Source organism: Falco rusticolus, chromosome 5 (assembly GCF_015220075.1).
Source record: "Falco rusticolus isolate bFalRus1 chromosome 5, bFalRus1.pri, whole genome shotgun sequence".
Lineage (NCBI taxonomy): Eukaryota > Metazoa > Chordata > Aves > Falconiformes > Falconidae > Falco > Falco rusticolus.
The window spans coordinates 18,517,390-18,529,619 of record NC_051191.1 but is presented as its reverse complement, the minus strand read 5'-3'; the positions used below and the strand labels follow the sequence as shown (position 1 = coordinate 18,529,619).

Sequence of the window (12,230 nt, the reverse complement as noted above, 5' to 3'; positions counted from 1 at the left end):
TCAGATTTTACCTTTTGCCTTTGTACTAATTCTGTAATAAACAGGTTCCAAAAGTTTGGTGTCTTTCATTACCAACCACTTGGATATTATTTTTTTTTTAACAGGTGGTTTGGAAGCATTAACGATGTGCTAATAGGCCTAGAAGTATGGATCTTTGCATTAAACTGGGTTTTGAAGGTGCAAAAGTATGTCTGTGTTTGCATTATTGGAGCTGACAGGAGTTCAAAGCATAGCTGTTCAAGCACTTCATTCCCATTACTGGAACATTATTACTTCCAGTCAGAGTCTGAAGTGCTCTTTTGGGAACTTACTTTGTCAACTATCTGTCAATATTTGTAAATGACTTGGAAATGAAAGCTCTCTGAAAGGTGGTAAGTATTGTTAAGCATTACTGTGCATGTTTCTTACAGTGTCCGGGAGGAGCCTTCACACCTAATATGCGGACAACCAAAGAATTTCCAGACGATGTTGTGACCTTCATCAGGAATCACCCTTTGATGTTTAATCCCATTTACCCTATACACAAGAGGCCATTAATCATCAGGATAGGAGCTGACTACAAGTATACAAAGATTGCTGTGGATCGAGTGAGTGCTGCTGACGGAAGGTATCATGTCTTGTTTCTTGGTACAGGTAAGACAAACTTGGCAATAGTCAGTTTCCGCCATTGCATTGTAATTTGCAATGAACTCCAATCTTTACAATTTACAGCTTTCAGAAAATTTTATTTAAACATATTTGCTATCTACAGAAATGTCTATAGAAATCCATAAATTATGTTCTTTTTAATCTCTGTGAATTTTTATATTTACTATAGATGTTAATTATGTGCAAGAGATACAATGTATTGATAGGAATTTTATTTGAGACAGCAATCAACACTAGTGTATATTGTATTTGATCTAAATTATAATACTTCTGTTGAATGTGGTTTGTCTGCAACATGATTCCACGTTAGAATTTGGTTCTCTCTAACATAAGGAAAAATACCAAAATCTGGCTCTGCGTTGTTTTGTATACTTTCATCATCATTTTTTAATATATGCTGTGTAAGCTACTTCTGAAGAAAAATGCAATCTGATCAGGATGTTAGAAAGGCAGAAATAACTCCGCAAAAAAAAAGTAAAAATATGGAAGTACTTAACAGAGAGAAAAAAAACCCAGTGGTTGGAGTCCTAGCAGTAGTGGACACAGAGAATTTGATCTAAGTTTTCTAAAACAATTTCTATTTAATATAACCTATGTTTTGGGTTTAGTTACATCAGTTTTGAATCTGGTGTTACGCTTCTGAATCTGTAGGGAACAGTCAGGTGATTCTCATACAGATCAATTTTGACTTTTTAATATATTCAGATATGAATCAAACTCTTCTGATTGAAGCAGACAAGCGGAGTGGTACTCTGGCTAGAGCCTAGGATTCATACACATCTGAAACTGCCACGGGTTTAACAGGGCATTATAGGTTGATAGGCACAAAGGCTAATGTTTTTTACTACAGATGATTTGAAGTAGAACAAAGGAAAAGAACTCCTGAAAAAATATATCTCTGAACATCAGAAAATAATTACAGAGATGGCTTGCATTGCTTTTATGGTTCACATATTATTGGGGTCCTGGTTGTTTTCCGCTTGTAGAATAACTATGTCTGCCAACAAACTCGCATGGGGCTGGGAATAACCATCCGTTATAATAGATTTAGGAAGCTGGGGCTAAAAAACCTCTCAAGAATGTCAGGCTTCTATAGGGGCAGGACTAAAAGGAACTCTCTTCACTCTTCTTAGGAAAACCTTCCCAGCTATCAAAATCAGCAGGGTGCCCTTGTGCCAGAGGAGGCCAACTGCGTACTGTGCTGTATTAGCAGACACATATTCACCCAGCAAGTTGCTGGAAAGGATTCTTCCCCTGTATTCAGCTCCTGTCAGGAGTACTTTGTCCAGTTGTGGGCTCCCCAGTACAAGGAAAACATTGACCTAACGGAGCAAGATCAGTTGAGGGACTGTAACATGTGACGTGTGAGAAAGGGCTGAGAGAATGTGGTTTATTTGGAGAAAGCTAAGGGGAGACCTTACTGCCGTTGACAGCTATGGAATGAGAAGGGGGAAAAACAGATCTGAACTCTTCTCAAGGTGCTCGGCATCAGGGTGAAAGGGATTGGACACAAGTTACAATGTGGAATATTGCGATCAGACAAGGTTTTTACCATCACTGTGATCAAACTTTGGAACAAGGGCCCAGAGAGGCTGTGAATTCTCCATCCTCAGGGACTCAAAGGATTCAAAACCCAACCTGAGAGAGCCCTGAGCAACCTGCTCTAATTGGACCTGCTTTGAGTGGGGGGATGGACCAGGTGAATTCTGGAGGCCTCTTCCAGCCTACTGGTTTCTATAGTTCAGTGAAAGAAAATAGGAAAACAGAAACACTTAATTCAGGTTCTTACATTAAACATTTACCAGGTCACCATCTACTGTACTCCGAATGCGTGGTATACCATAAGGCGTAGTCAGGGTAGAAGGAAGCTCTGGGTAATGAATTCCACTGGGAATTTCATCAGGTTTTGATCTGGGTATTTTTGTTTTCTTGGTTGGCTGTTGATAAATAAGTTTTAAGGTTTTCTTGAAGATCTCTTTGATCCTACGTGCAGAGTCATTGGAAACTACCAAATTAAGCTAATTAGGACAGGGTTTTCTTCCTGAGATGAGTTCCCCTCCCCCGCTCCCTGCAACACATAACCACATGTTCTTTTTAGTTTAACTAATGCAGCTACTGTTCTTGACTTTGGGACCTTTTAGGGTCATTTTCCACCCTTCTTACAGAAGTAAAGAAAAGAGTCTTTGTTCATGACTACAGAAATAGCAGAAGTGTTAATAGATATTGTCCCTACTACTGTTACACAACTCCACAAGAACACTTAGTAAAAGAGAAGGTTTGGTTTTGTATTAGCTTTATTTCTTGCTAAATCACCGTGTTTAGCCAGAGTAATAGCTTGGTAGGCTAGTAAGGATCTTTCAAATGAGTATTTTATAAATTTTTTTATATAGTGCTGCCATTGTTTTAAAATGCTCTATAAACATGTAATGTTGATTGGAGGAAAATTCTACTAATGATTCATGGAAAAGATAAAGACGTATAAGTGTCCAACCAATATGGGATTTTTAATGTAGCAGTGAAAGTTAATACTGGAAATGTATTGATATTTTGATATGTGCATGAAATCACAATACTGACATGTAGCATTTTAATAATTCTGCAAGAGTTGAATACAGGTAATTTCATTTCATACTTTGATTAGCTTCTGGCTCTTTTCAAGTGATCAGTATGGCCTCACAAGTACACTTATGATGCATTAAAAACATTAACATACCTCAGCCTGATCTTATGTTTTGTTAATCCTCTTCTGTGTATCAGCACAGGATCCATTATGGATCAAATACGTAAACTGCAGCTCTTGAGATTTTATATTCATTACTTTATGTTCTGCATTACACTGAAGACAAGGATCATTGTCTCCTTTCTAGTTAGTTAGAGGGAAGGCATTATTCTTCCTGAGCAGGGCACAGAACATTAATAGCTTCCAAGGTCTTCCTCAGGAGAAACTGGTGCAATGTAAGTTGCTGCGTTTCTTGGCCCTTTTAAATAAAAGTGATCGAGTTTCAGCCACTGAGAGGAGAAACTTGTTTTCTTTGTTCTTTGCTTTCTGTGAGACTCAAGAGGATTCGATAGAGATATTAACTGTCAAAAGAAATGCAGAGGGGATTTGCTTTGGTGTCAGTTCATCCCAGCAAATGCAAAAACCACATTGTATAGGAGAATTTCATGTGATAATTTCCTTGGGAGCCTGGAGCCCCACAGCCGGAGACAATGGGACTTGACACCTGGTGACAATTACACTCAGCTCAGATGATGAGTTACTGCTGCTGAACTGAGATGTTGCCAGTCATGTCTGTCACTGTCAGTGACCTGTCTCATGCTTGAAATTGGAGTGGTTTATGTCTTGCCAGATGCAAAGCACACAAAATGCTTAGCTTTTCCTCTCTTCCTCCTCTGTAGCCTTGGTAATAAATCAGTTCCTGAATGCAAGTGAAGAATAACAGAAGTATACAGCTCTGAGAGCCCCAGTGGTTTTCGTCATGTAGCCATGGCATGGGAGGGTATAGGCAGCTGTGTCATTTTTTCACTTTAATGTGAACTAAATGTAGTGTTTCCTTTGCACCCTTTGACAAAAGTGCTGAGCTCACAGGGGCTGGTCCATGCCCAGAGTTAATACATTGCTTTTCTCCCTCCTGTGCCTACATAGCTAACAAAATAAATGCCAGGGACAGACATTGTTCTTGTAGCATCCCACCTGCTTTTCAAATGATAACAATCTCCTCTTTTCCCTATGCTTTTCAATGTGAAGACTCCCAAAGCTCTTAATACAACTTGCTAGTTGTGTTAAGTGCACCCAAATGGATCTCTTCACCAGCCTCTGAAATGACCTGATTTACAGTAAGGAGCAAGTCTTAAATGGTAGAGAGCAGTGCTGTACACCTCGTCTTCCCAAACAGAAGCCTGAGGGGTAATTTTCTTGGATAGAATGTAATCATTCATTTGCATATTTGACAGAGGCGATGCTGATGATACTTTTTCCCCCATGCAATGAGTAATAACGTACTCAGTTTAGGAATCTGGGTGTAGAGTTCTGTTTCAATTATCCCACTTCTGTGGCAGGCCAGGTCTTAGTCCTGAAGATTTTGATTCACCCTAGTTTTACTGTAGTTCCTGTACTCATTTCAGTTATATCTAAAGAACCTAAGTTTTCAATATTTTCTGTATATCCTTTGGTAGATTGTTTTCCATCTGAATTTTAAGAACAGCAGTAAAACAGCATGAGAACATTTTCCTGAGATTAATATTTATTTTTTAAGCATGCCACCTACTGCTTGCAGTACGAAAGCCTTCGGTCAAAGTACACACAGATTGCACAACCAAAAGATTATGCATGGGGGGGATTTATTGCTCTTGGTGTTATGAAAATATTTAAATGTCTGTGTCAAACCTGGGTACATGAAACAGCCATGGGCACCAGTAGGATTTTTTTTCAAACTTTTCTATCAGGATAGGATATATTTTAGTGGAAAGAGATCTAAGTTACTGTCGTGAAAAGGCACTTCAGACTTCAGTGTGGCTTATTCAGATGATTAATGTGGACCACATGCATCTGACGTGGCATGAGGTTGATCAGTGTTTCTTATTATCTTTTCTTCTCTGATGCAACACTTGTTTTCAAAGTCTGGACACAGTAAGTGCTTTCAGAGCATAAGGCTGTAATACTCGTTTTCATGGTGTTACATGATGGCTGTCTAACCCTTGTTGACAACGGTAGCCTCCAGTAATGCAATAGCCAAAATCATGTAATGAGCTACAGATTCAAACCGAGAGAGATAATCTGGTCAGAAGAGCAAGCTTGCTTCCCGTGGATTTGCTGGCTGCAGCTTCATGACTATGAGCTTGGGAAGATGATGTTGCACAACAGTGGCACAACAGGAGGCAGGCAGGGTTTCCTTCTTCCTCTTGGTCATAGTGCCTGAGTCATTCAAACCCTTCCATCAACCAACTCATCCAAAGCTTTTTCACAGCCTTTTAAGAAGAAGTGTAAGTTAAGAAAACATTCCTCCACCTGTTTCATTTCCCCTGTTCAGTTTTTGTTCAAATGAGCTCACAGTGTATCCCAAAAGTTTGACGAAGCTGCTGGGGCTATGTGAAAGTTTTGCCCTCAAGTGTAAGCTCATTAGACATTTCTATCTGTCTTTCTGTTCTTTGACACAGATTGAATTTTACAAAGTTTCACAGCATTACTATGAACTGGAAAAAAATTGCACCCATTTGACAGATGAGTGAAATAAAGTAGAGAGGTTAGATGGCTATGGTGGGAGCTCTGACTTAACAGCAGACACTTAAGGACAACAGAGAGCATGGGGACTGGCTCTCAGCCCTGCCTGCTGACCTGTCACCATCTCCAGGGCTCTGCTGAGCCTCAACATATTCTCAGAGAGATTTTAAGCATTCTTCAAATTCTTGGCTTTCTTTTTTCTTTGTAATGTTATTTGTTTGCATCAGGTTCAACTCAGATTAGAGTCCAGAAATAATCAAGGTGCCATTAGGATGACGGGTACAACATGGAGAAAAGTTTTCAGACAGTCTCCAGCAATGTCAGAAACATCAGGGAGGGGGATTGCTTTAGGAAGCCTCTCTGTAAAACTCCTGAAAGTAGCAGTTGGTGTCCATTGCAGTCATTTTTTTTATGTTGTGGAAAGGTCAGGTGTTTCATATGTTGTTCAATTTGTGACACAGCCATGGGCAGATGGGTCCTGAGTCTCTTGGAGGCTCACAGTGCTGACAACTGCATTATTCACTTAGAGCTGGGGAAAAACAGGCTAGTCAAAATTCAGAGAATGAGGTTTAAACTCAGACCTACAGATTCAGCCTAACACCTGTGTATTTTTCATTGCTGTTCATTAAGCTTTGTCTTTTCACTGCCCATGGTCAGCCAGACCAGGAATTAGTGTATTAGGCATGGTCCAACTGGTATCAATGAAGCTTAGCTGATTTAATACTAGCCCAGAATCATGCCCTGTCTTTCAAGGTATATTATTATTATCATCATAATTACTATTATTATTATTGGGTTTTGGGCTCTTCTTCCTTCCTTGGACCATTTACTGGGGTGCCCTCTTTCTCCATTTATTTCCCACTCTGCCTACTTTCTACACCGTTTTTTAGTCTACAGGGTGTTAGCACTTTCCTCCCTTGCTCTTCCATTTCTCAGTCCTCTCAGAAGGAGCACAATCTTGGTAACATTGTCTGCCATATCAACATGAAGTTGTTCAAGCAGGTTTGAAATGGAAAAACATTATGAGTCGCTCGTGCCCTCTTGCCATCAGCTTGAGGGAGACTCCTCATTTGTCCACCTGCCCTCCACTCACAAACTGCTGGGTTGATGTGGGGCTGGAGACAGCTCCTGGTGAAAAGTCAGGGAACTGGCAAGCATAAGTCTGCCTCCTCACTTCATGCTTTTTAGTGGTGGATTGATATTCTGGAGACAGAATAGCTTTTTTTTGTGGCCATATGAAATAATAACAATGTAGAACTGTTTTCAAGTGAGTTTCTGGAAGTAACAAGCAAATGGTGAAGGAAACCATCCTGTTCACTTTTACAGTTTTTACAGAATTAAGCTTACACTTTCATACATTGACCTACACATGAAAAAATTTTACTTGTTTGGTGATCTCTTATGCCTGGTTTACAACGCAAAAAATGATCTATTGTGAAATACACTGGGAAACAGCTCAGATACTGCTACTTTGCATATCTCTCCTGCAGTACACAGTGCTGCATCCCTTCCAACCTTCCTTCTGTCCCAGAGAATGTAGTTTGCTGCCTTTGCCATTAAAGGAAATAAACAAATAAGATTTTCACGGAAACTCAGATGTACTGTAAGCTTTCTGACATGAACACATATAAATGACTTGATTTGTCAACTACTGCGCTTATAGTGGAAACAGCAGTACTACTGAGAAAGGAATAAGAAGTGTTGTTTGGGATCAAATATTTGCTTTTCATTTATTAAGGAAAAGGCTGAACAACAGCAGAAAAACTATTTTTAGAAGTGGTGGAGGGCTATAGCCTACAAGCCATGTATTGTTGAAAGTGTATATATATATATATGTACAGACTATTGGAATGTCTTGATTTAAATGATTTTATTAAATGAACAGCTTTCTATTGCCTACTTTCCGTAACATGAATATTTGTTTTAAACTTTGTATTAAGTTTCCTTTAAAACAATGGAACACTCCTTTCTGCAAGGACCTGTCCCTCATAGTACAAAGCTGACTCAAAGCAAATGGTAAAATATTGAGTCAAAGGGAGAGAATACCAAGTAAACAGTCCTTAACTCTGTGTATTTTGTTGGGGTGTGACAAAAGTTAGGAACTTACTTTTCAAATAGAAAAGGTTATTAGGACACAAGGACTTGGCGTCAGGCATTATCGTTATTTTCTGTGCCAATGCCCAGGATAAAATCTGCCCTCAGGTTCTGATTCCAGCTCGGAACAATGGTTGAGGACTGAAGACATTTTAGGTATTTTAAACGTGTGGCATGTGCTAATGGATCATTGAAATAAACCGGTTCTTCAGAGGCTCAGAAGCCTCACATTCCTTTGCAGGTAAGGTCACTGTCAACATGCTTAGTGCCCTGTACATCAGGGTTACAGGTAGTTGACACTGCAGGCAGCTGGAAAAAAAAAACCACAAAAGGCTGCAACTCCTTCCTGCACTTTTGGTAGAGTATTTTGTATGGCATAGTTTAATGTTAGGGACAGGACATTGATAAAAGGATGCAAAGAGGCAGAGGTAGACTAGGCTTAAGCTGTGTATATTTGTGAGTGGGTTATTCCCTTTAGTAGGAGCAGAAATAAATACACACATACACAGGCACATGCACATGCTGCATCTTAGCTCCAGCAGGGGATGCATCTGCAGCAGTTTAAAGCTTCAGTGGGTCCTGGCAGTTAGTAAATCTCTCTCAGGTTCTCATAGCTTTGCTAATACTGGCACCCAGTCTAGACCACAGCTGTGCTATCACAAGATGTAGTTTCAGATTTTAGTTTCTTCGGAAGGAACTGGTTTATCGTGCTATTGGATAATAAGAATAAATGTTCTCCATAGAAAATTCTCATGAAAAATTAATGCGTAACGTGCCCTGAGCATGTACAATTGATAGCTACACATTTTTAAGTCTTGTCAGCTTTCAATTTCTCTTTTCCTTTTTTTTTTAATGACAAAATACTGCACTGTGCTCTTTGTGTGTGGTCTGGCCATTACATATCAATATCCTGGCTTTAAACCTTTGGTTTTTTTAAAAAAAAAAACCAAACAAAAAACAACAAAATAAAGTCTATTATTATTTGCTGGCTTCCTCCAGGGAAATAAGAAGATGTAAATTATTTACCGTAACCAACTTGCCCTGCAGCTCCAGCTATGGAATTTAGTCACTGACCTTAAAGCAAAAGCAAAATTGCCCTTTTTCAGTTTACATTGTCTGCATTGTGAATTGCCAAACAGGAAGCTGAGATTTCCTTTCCTTGGTCACAAATTCATGAAAATACATGTAGATACTTACCTATATTGTGCTATGCCAATGTTTTACTAACTGCACAGGTCTGTATTGCCCATAAAACTTTTGAAAGCCGAACAGAATCTATACCATGTGGTCTCATTCCTCTGAATCAATATTCAGCAAATAAATTTGTTCTACTCAGACTAATTTCCAGGCCTTTCAGGCAACGGGAATTCTATGTGCTGTATTTTTCCCAAGTGAGAATGCTTGTCCTTGTGATTCTCCCACAGTCTGCCTTTTCTGCCACATCAGAAATACTTCATTGGCTGTCTAAGCCTTTAAGAACCTTCACAGATGAGCCCCTCCATCTCATATATTCTTTCCACATAACAAACTTGGAAAACTAATCACAAATATCCCTTTGGTCTCACTCATCACACCTGCCCTGCAAAAACACCGCCATTGCCCCGTCATTACTTCCTACTCCTTTGATCTGAGTAGATTTGGAAGGCTTGGAACTGTATTTTGAGAGGGAAAATGATAAAGTAGCTACAATATCTTCACCTTGCTCTTCCTTTTCTCAAGGACCAAAATACCAACTCCTACCAATATTTAACAGACTTGATCATTGTCTGACCTCCTGAACAAAAAAATATTTTTCTTCTTACTTTGATTAAGTGTAGACAGAGTGATATTCTTTAGAAGGTTTGCCTTTCATGTCATCTGTTTTTATTTTTGTTTTTATTTTTAATTATTAATGAATATGTATATATATTACATTCTGCAGAAGCTCACTTTTTCCTGTTTTTATTGGTGTGTTTTTACTTTAAGATGATTAGGATAGATACTGCCTCTGTCTGTGTGTCTGTACAGCAATAAGTACAGAAGATACTGATTTTGATTAACCTTTTCGGGTAGAATAGTAACAGTAATGGTAGTAACTCCAGTCTTACCAGGACTTCATCATGTTCATATATGAGAATAATACTATATATAGTATTCCTACATAAGGAACCATCTCATGGTCCTTTCTGACCCCAAACTCTAGAAATTACTGAACATTTCTTATGTTTCTCTGTCACAGTGCTTGCATTGATGGTTTCTTTTCATAATTAATAATGGTTCATCTGCATTTTTCCTTCTCTCACATGGTCTCACCTTTTCTGATATTTTCCAGATCAAGGAACTGTACAAAAAGTTGTTGTCCTACCCACCAACTTCTCTGCAAGTGGAGAACTCATTTTAGAAGAGCTGGAGGTTTTTCAGGTTTGGTTTGCTCCTACTTTTAATCTTCCAGTGTTTATGTTCACACAAACACTTTGTTCTAAAAGACTTTGGCAAGTGCAACTGACTTGATAAAAGATCAAGTAAATGTGCATGCTGTCAGCTTCATACCCACCCAAAGAGGAATATAAAATGTCCACTGTTATGAAGGCTGTAGCTAGCTTAAGTCCCTTTTTTCGTCCTATATTTAAGTTGCTTATTTTTATGTTGTTATACTGGCTAGAAGGATTTTGATAATCACATATTTATGAGGTCACGTTATAGTGGCTGCCAGAAGGCAACTTTTTTCATTGGCATCACATATTGAGACTGTTGCTATTTACAGATGGAATCTGAGATTTTTGTACTTTGATTATCTGATAATCTTCCTGATTCTGAGCTGCAGAATGGAAGCAAACCGGTGTTGTTTTTGCCTAATTCCAGTTCTTCAAAGCCACATGCCTCTGGAGTCAAGAAAGCTATAAACTTAACACAACATATGCTGAAAAGAAACACAGACAACTCAAGGAAAAATAAGGGGCTAGCCTCTGTCAATCACACTGACATGTAGCAGCTTGTAATTACCTAAAGAAAATGTTCACCCTCATGTTGAAAAATCCCTGTAAAATTTTTGAATGAGTTATTCTTTAAAACAGGTAGTCTTGGGGAAAATGGTAATATGCATCTGTAAGCTTAGATAAGGGTTTTGTCACAGGCTTTTCTCTATTTCATTGAGGGGCTACAAAAAGAAAAATTAATCTTTATTTAGGCAGGCAGCATTCACAATTTCTTTAAGAAAAAGAATACACTGTATTAACCTTCATAAAGGCATAATTAGTCTTTCTAGGCTTTTGTTGAAGACTTCCCTTTAAAAAAAAAAGATACATGTGAGTAATATTACCTGAAGAGTAATCTTCACCCAAGTATTACTAATTCCATTTACCAAAACATAAATTAACACAGCAAGAAGATAGGTGGGCTGAGAGGATTCCTCACCCTAAACCAAGTTCCTGGGCCTCTGCTTAGACTTTTTTATCCTGAACCCTAAAAACCTCTACCATTGCAATCTGTGGGCATCATGGCAGTATTTTGATGAGTTTCTCCAGGAGAAGGAGATCACTGGCTGTGTGCTAGTAAATATTGAGCATAAGCAAAGTACTGATTCCTTTCCAGAGCATAAGCAAGGAAAGAAGACTGTGGCATCAGATCCAATGCTGCATTTGACCTTGAGTCTCCAGACAGTTCATGAAATAGCACAGCAGCTCCAAACTCCTTCAAACCTTTGCCAATTCACATGATTCGCAGCCAGATTTTCTAGTCCTGGCCTCCCTGCTGTGCATGTAGTCCACTGCAATTAATGCTAGCCCACCGTTACAGCTTTCCTTTGTGACTGAGCAAATGCTAAACCTTAAAAAAAAATGCTAAACATTTTTATTACCATCAATTTTATCATTTTTTTGGATGGGAATAATGAATTGCTTCACTTGCTTAAGGCAATGAATGTGATAATTCCTTTTGAAGCTCTTTAATGTTTGGTTTGGACACAGACAATAATAGAATGCCATGATGACACACAGTAGTATACAGTACTGTCTCTGGGAAAGAAACATTCAATAACACACATGACATTTTTAATATTGCAGTTATTGGTAATCTGAACGTATATGTTGGATGGTAACCAAACTCTGTGCACTGTAGAAAATGTGTAGGAGAAACATGACATATTCTTATCTGCATCATGTGGTGGATATACATGAACTATTGTATGCTTTTTCCTTATCATCATTGTCAAAGAACAAACATTGTTTCTTATTACAAAGTGAGAGTAATGGCTTCAAAACACATTGCTGATATATTGCTGAGGTAACAG

The 12,230-nt window shown here is 38.6% G+C and overlaps 1 protein-coding gene across 1 annotated transcript in view; it reads left to right on the top strand.

The window, feature by feature from the left end:
* Positions 1 to 12,230, top strand: part of SEMA3C (semaphorin 3C) — a 120,296-nt gene that overhangs the window by 96,687 nt on the left and 11,379 nt on the right. Inside the window, exons 12-13 of the mRNA XM_037390194.1 lie at positions 411 to 633; positions 10,275 to 10,363. Of these exons, the coding sequence (XP_037246091.1) occupies positions 411 to 633; positions 10,275 to 10,363 (312 nt within the window). The remainder of the gene's footprint in view (positions 1 to 410; positions 634 to 10,274; positions 10,364 to 12,230) is intronic.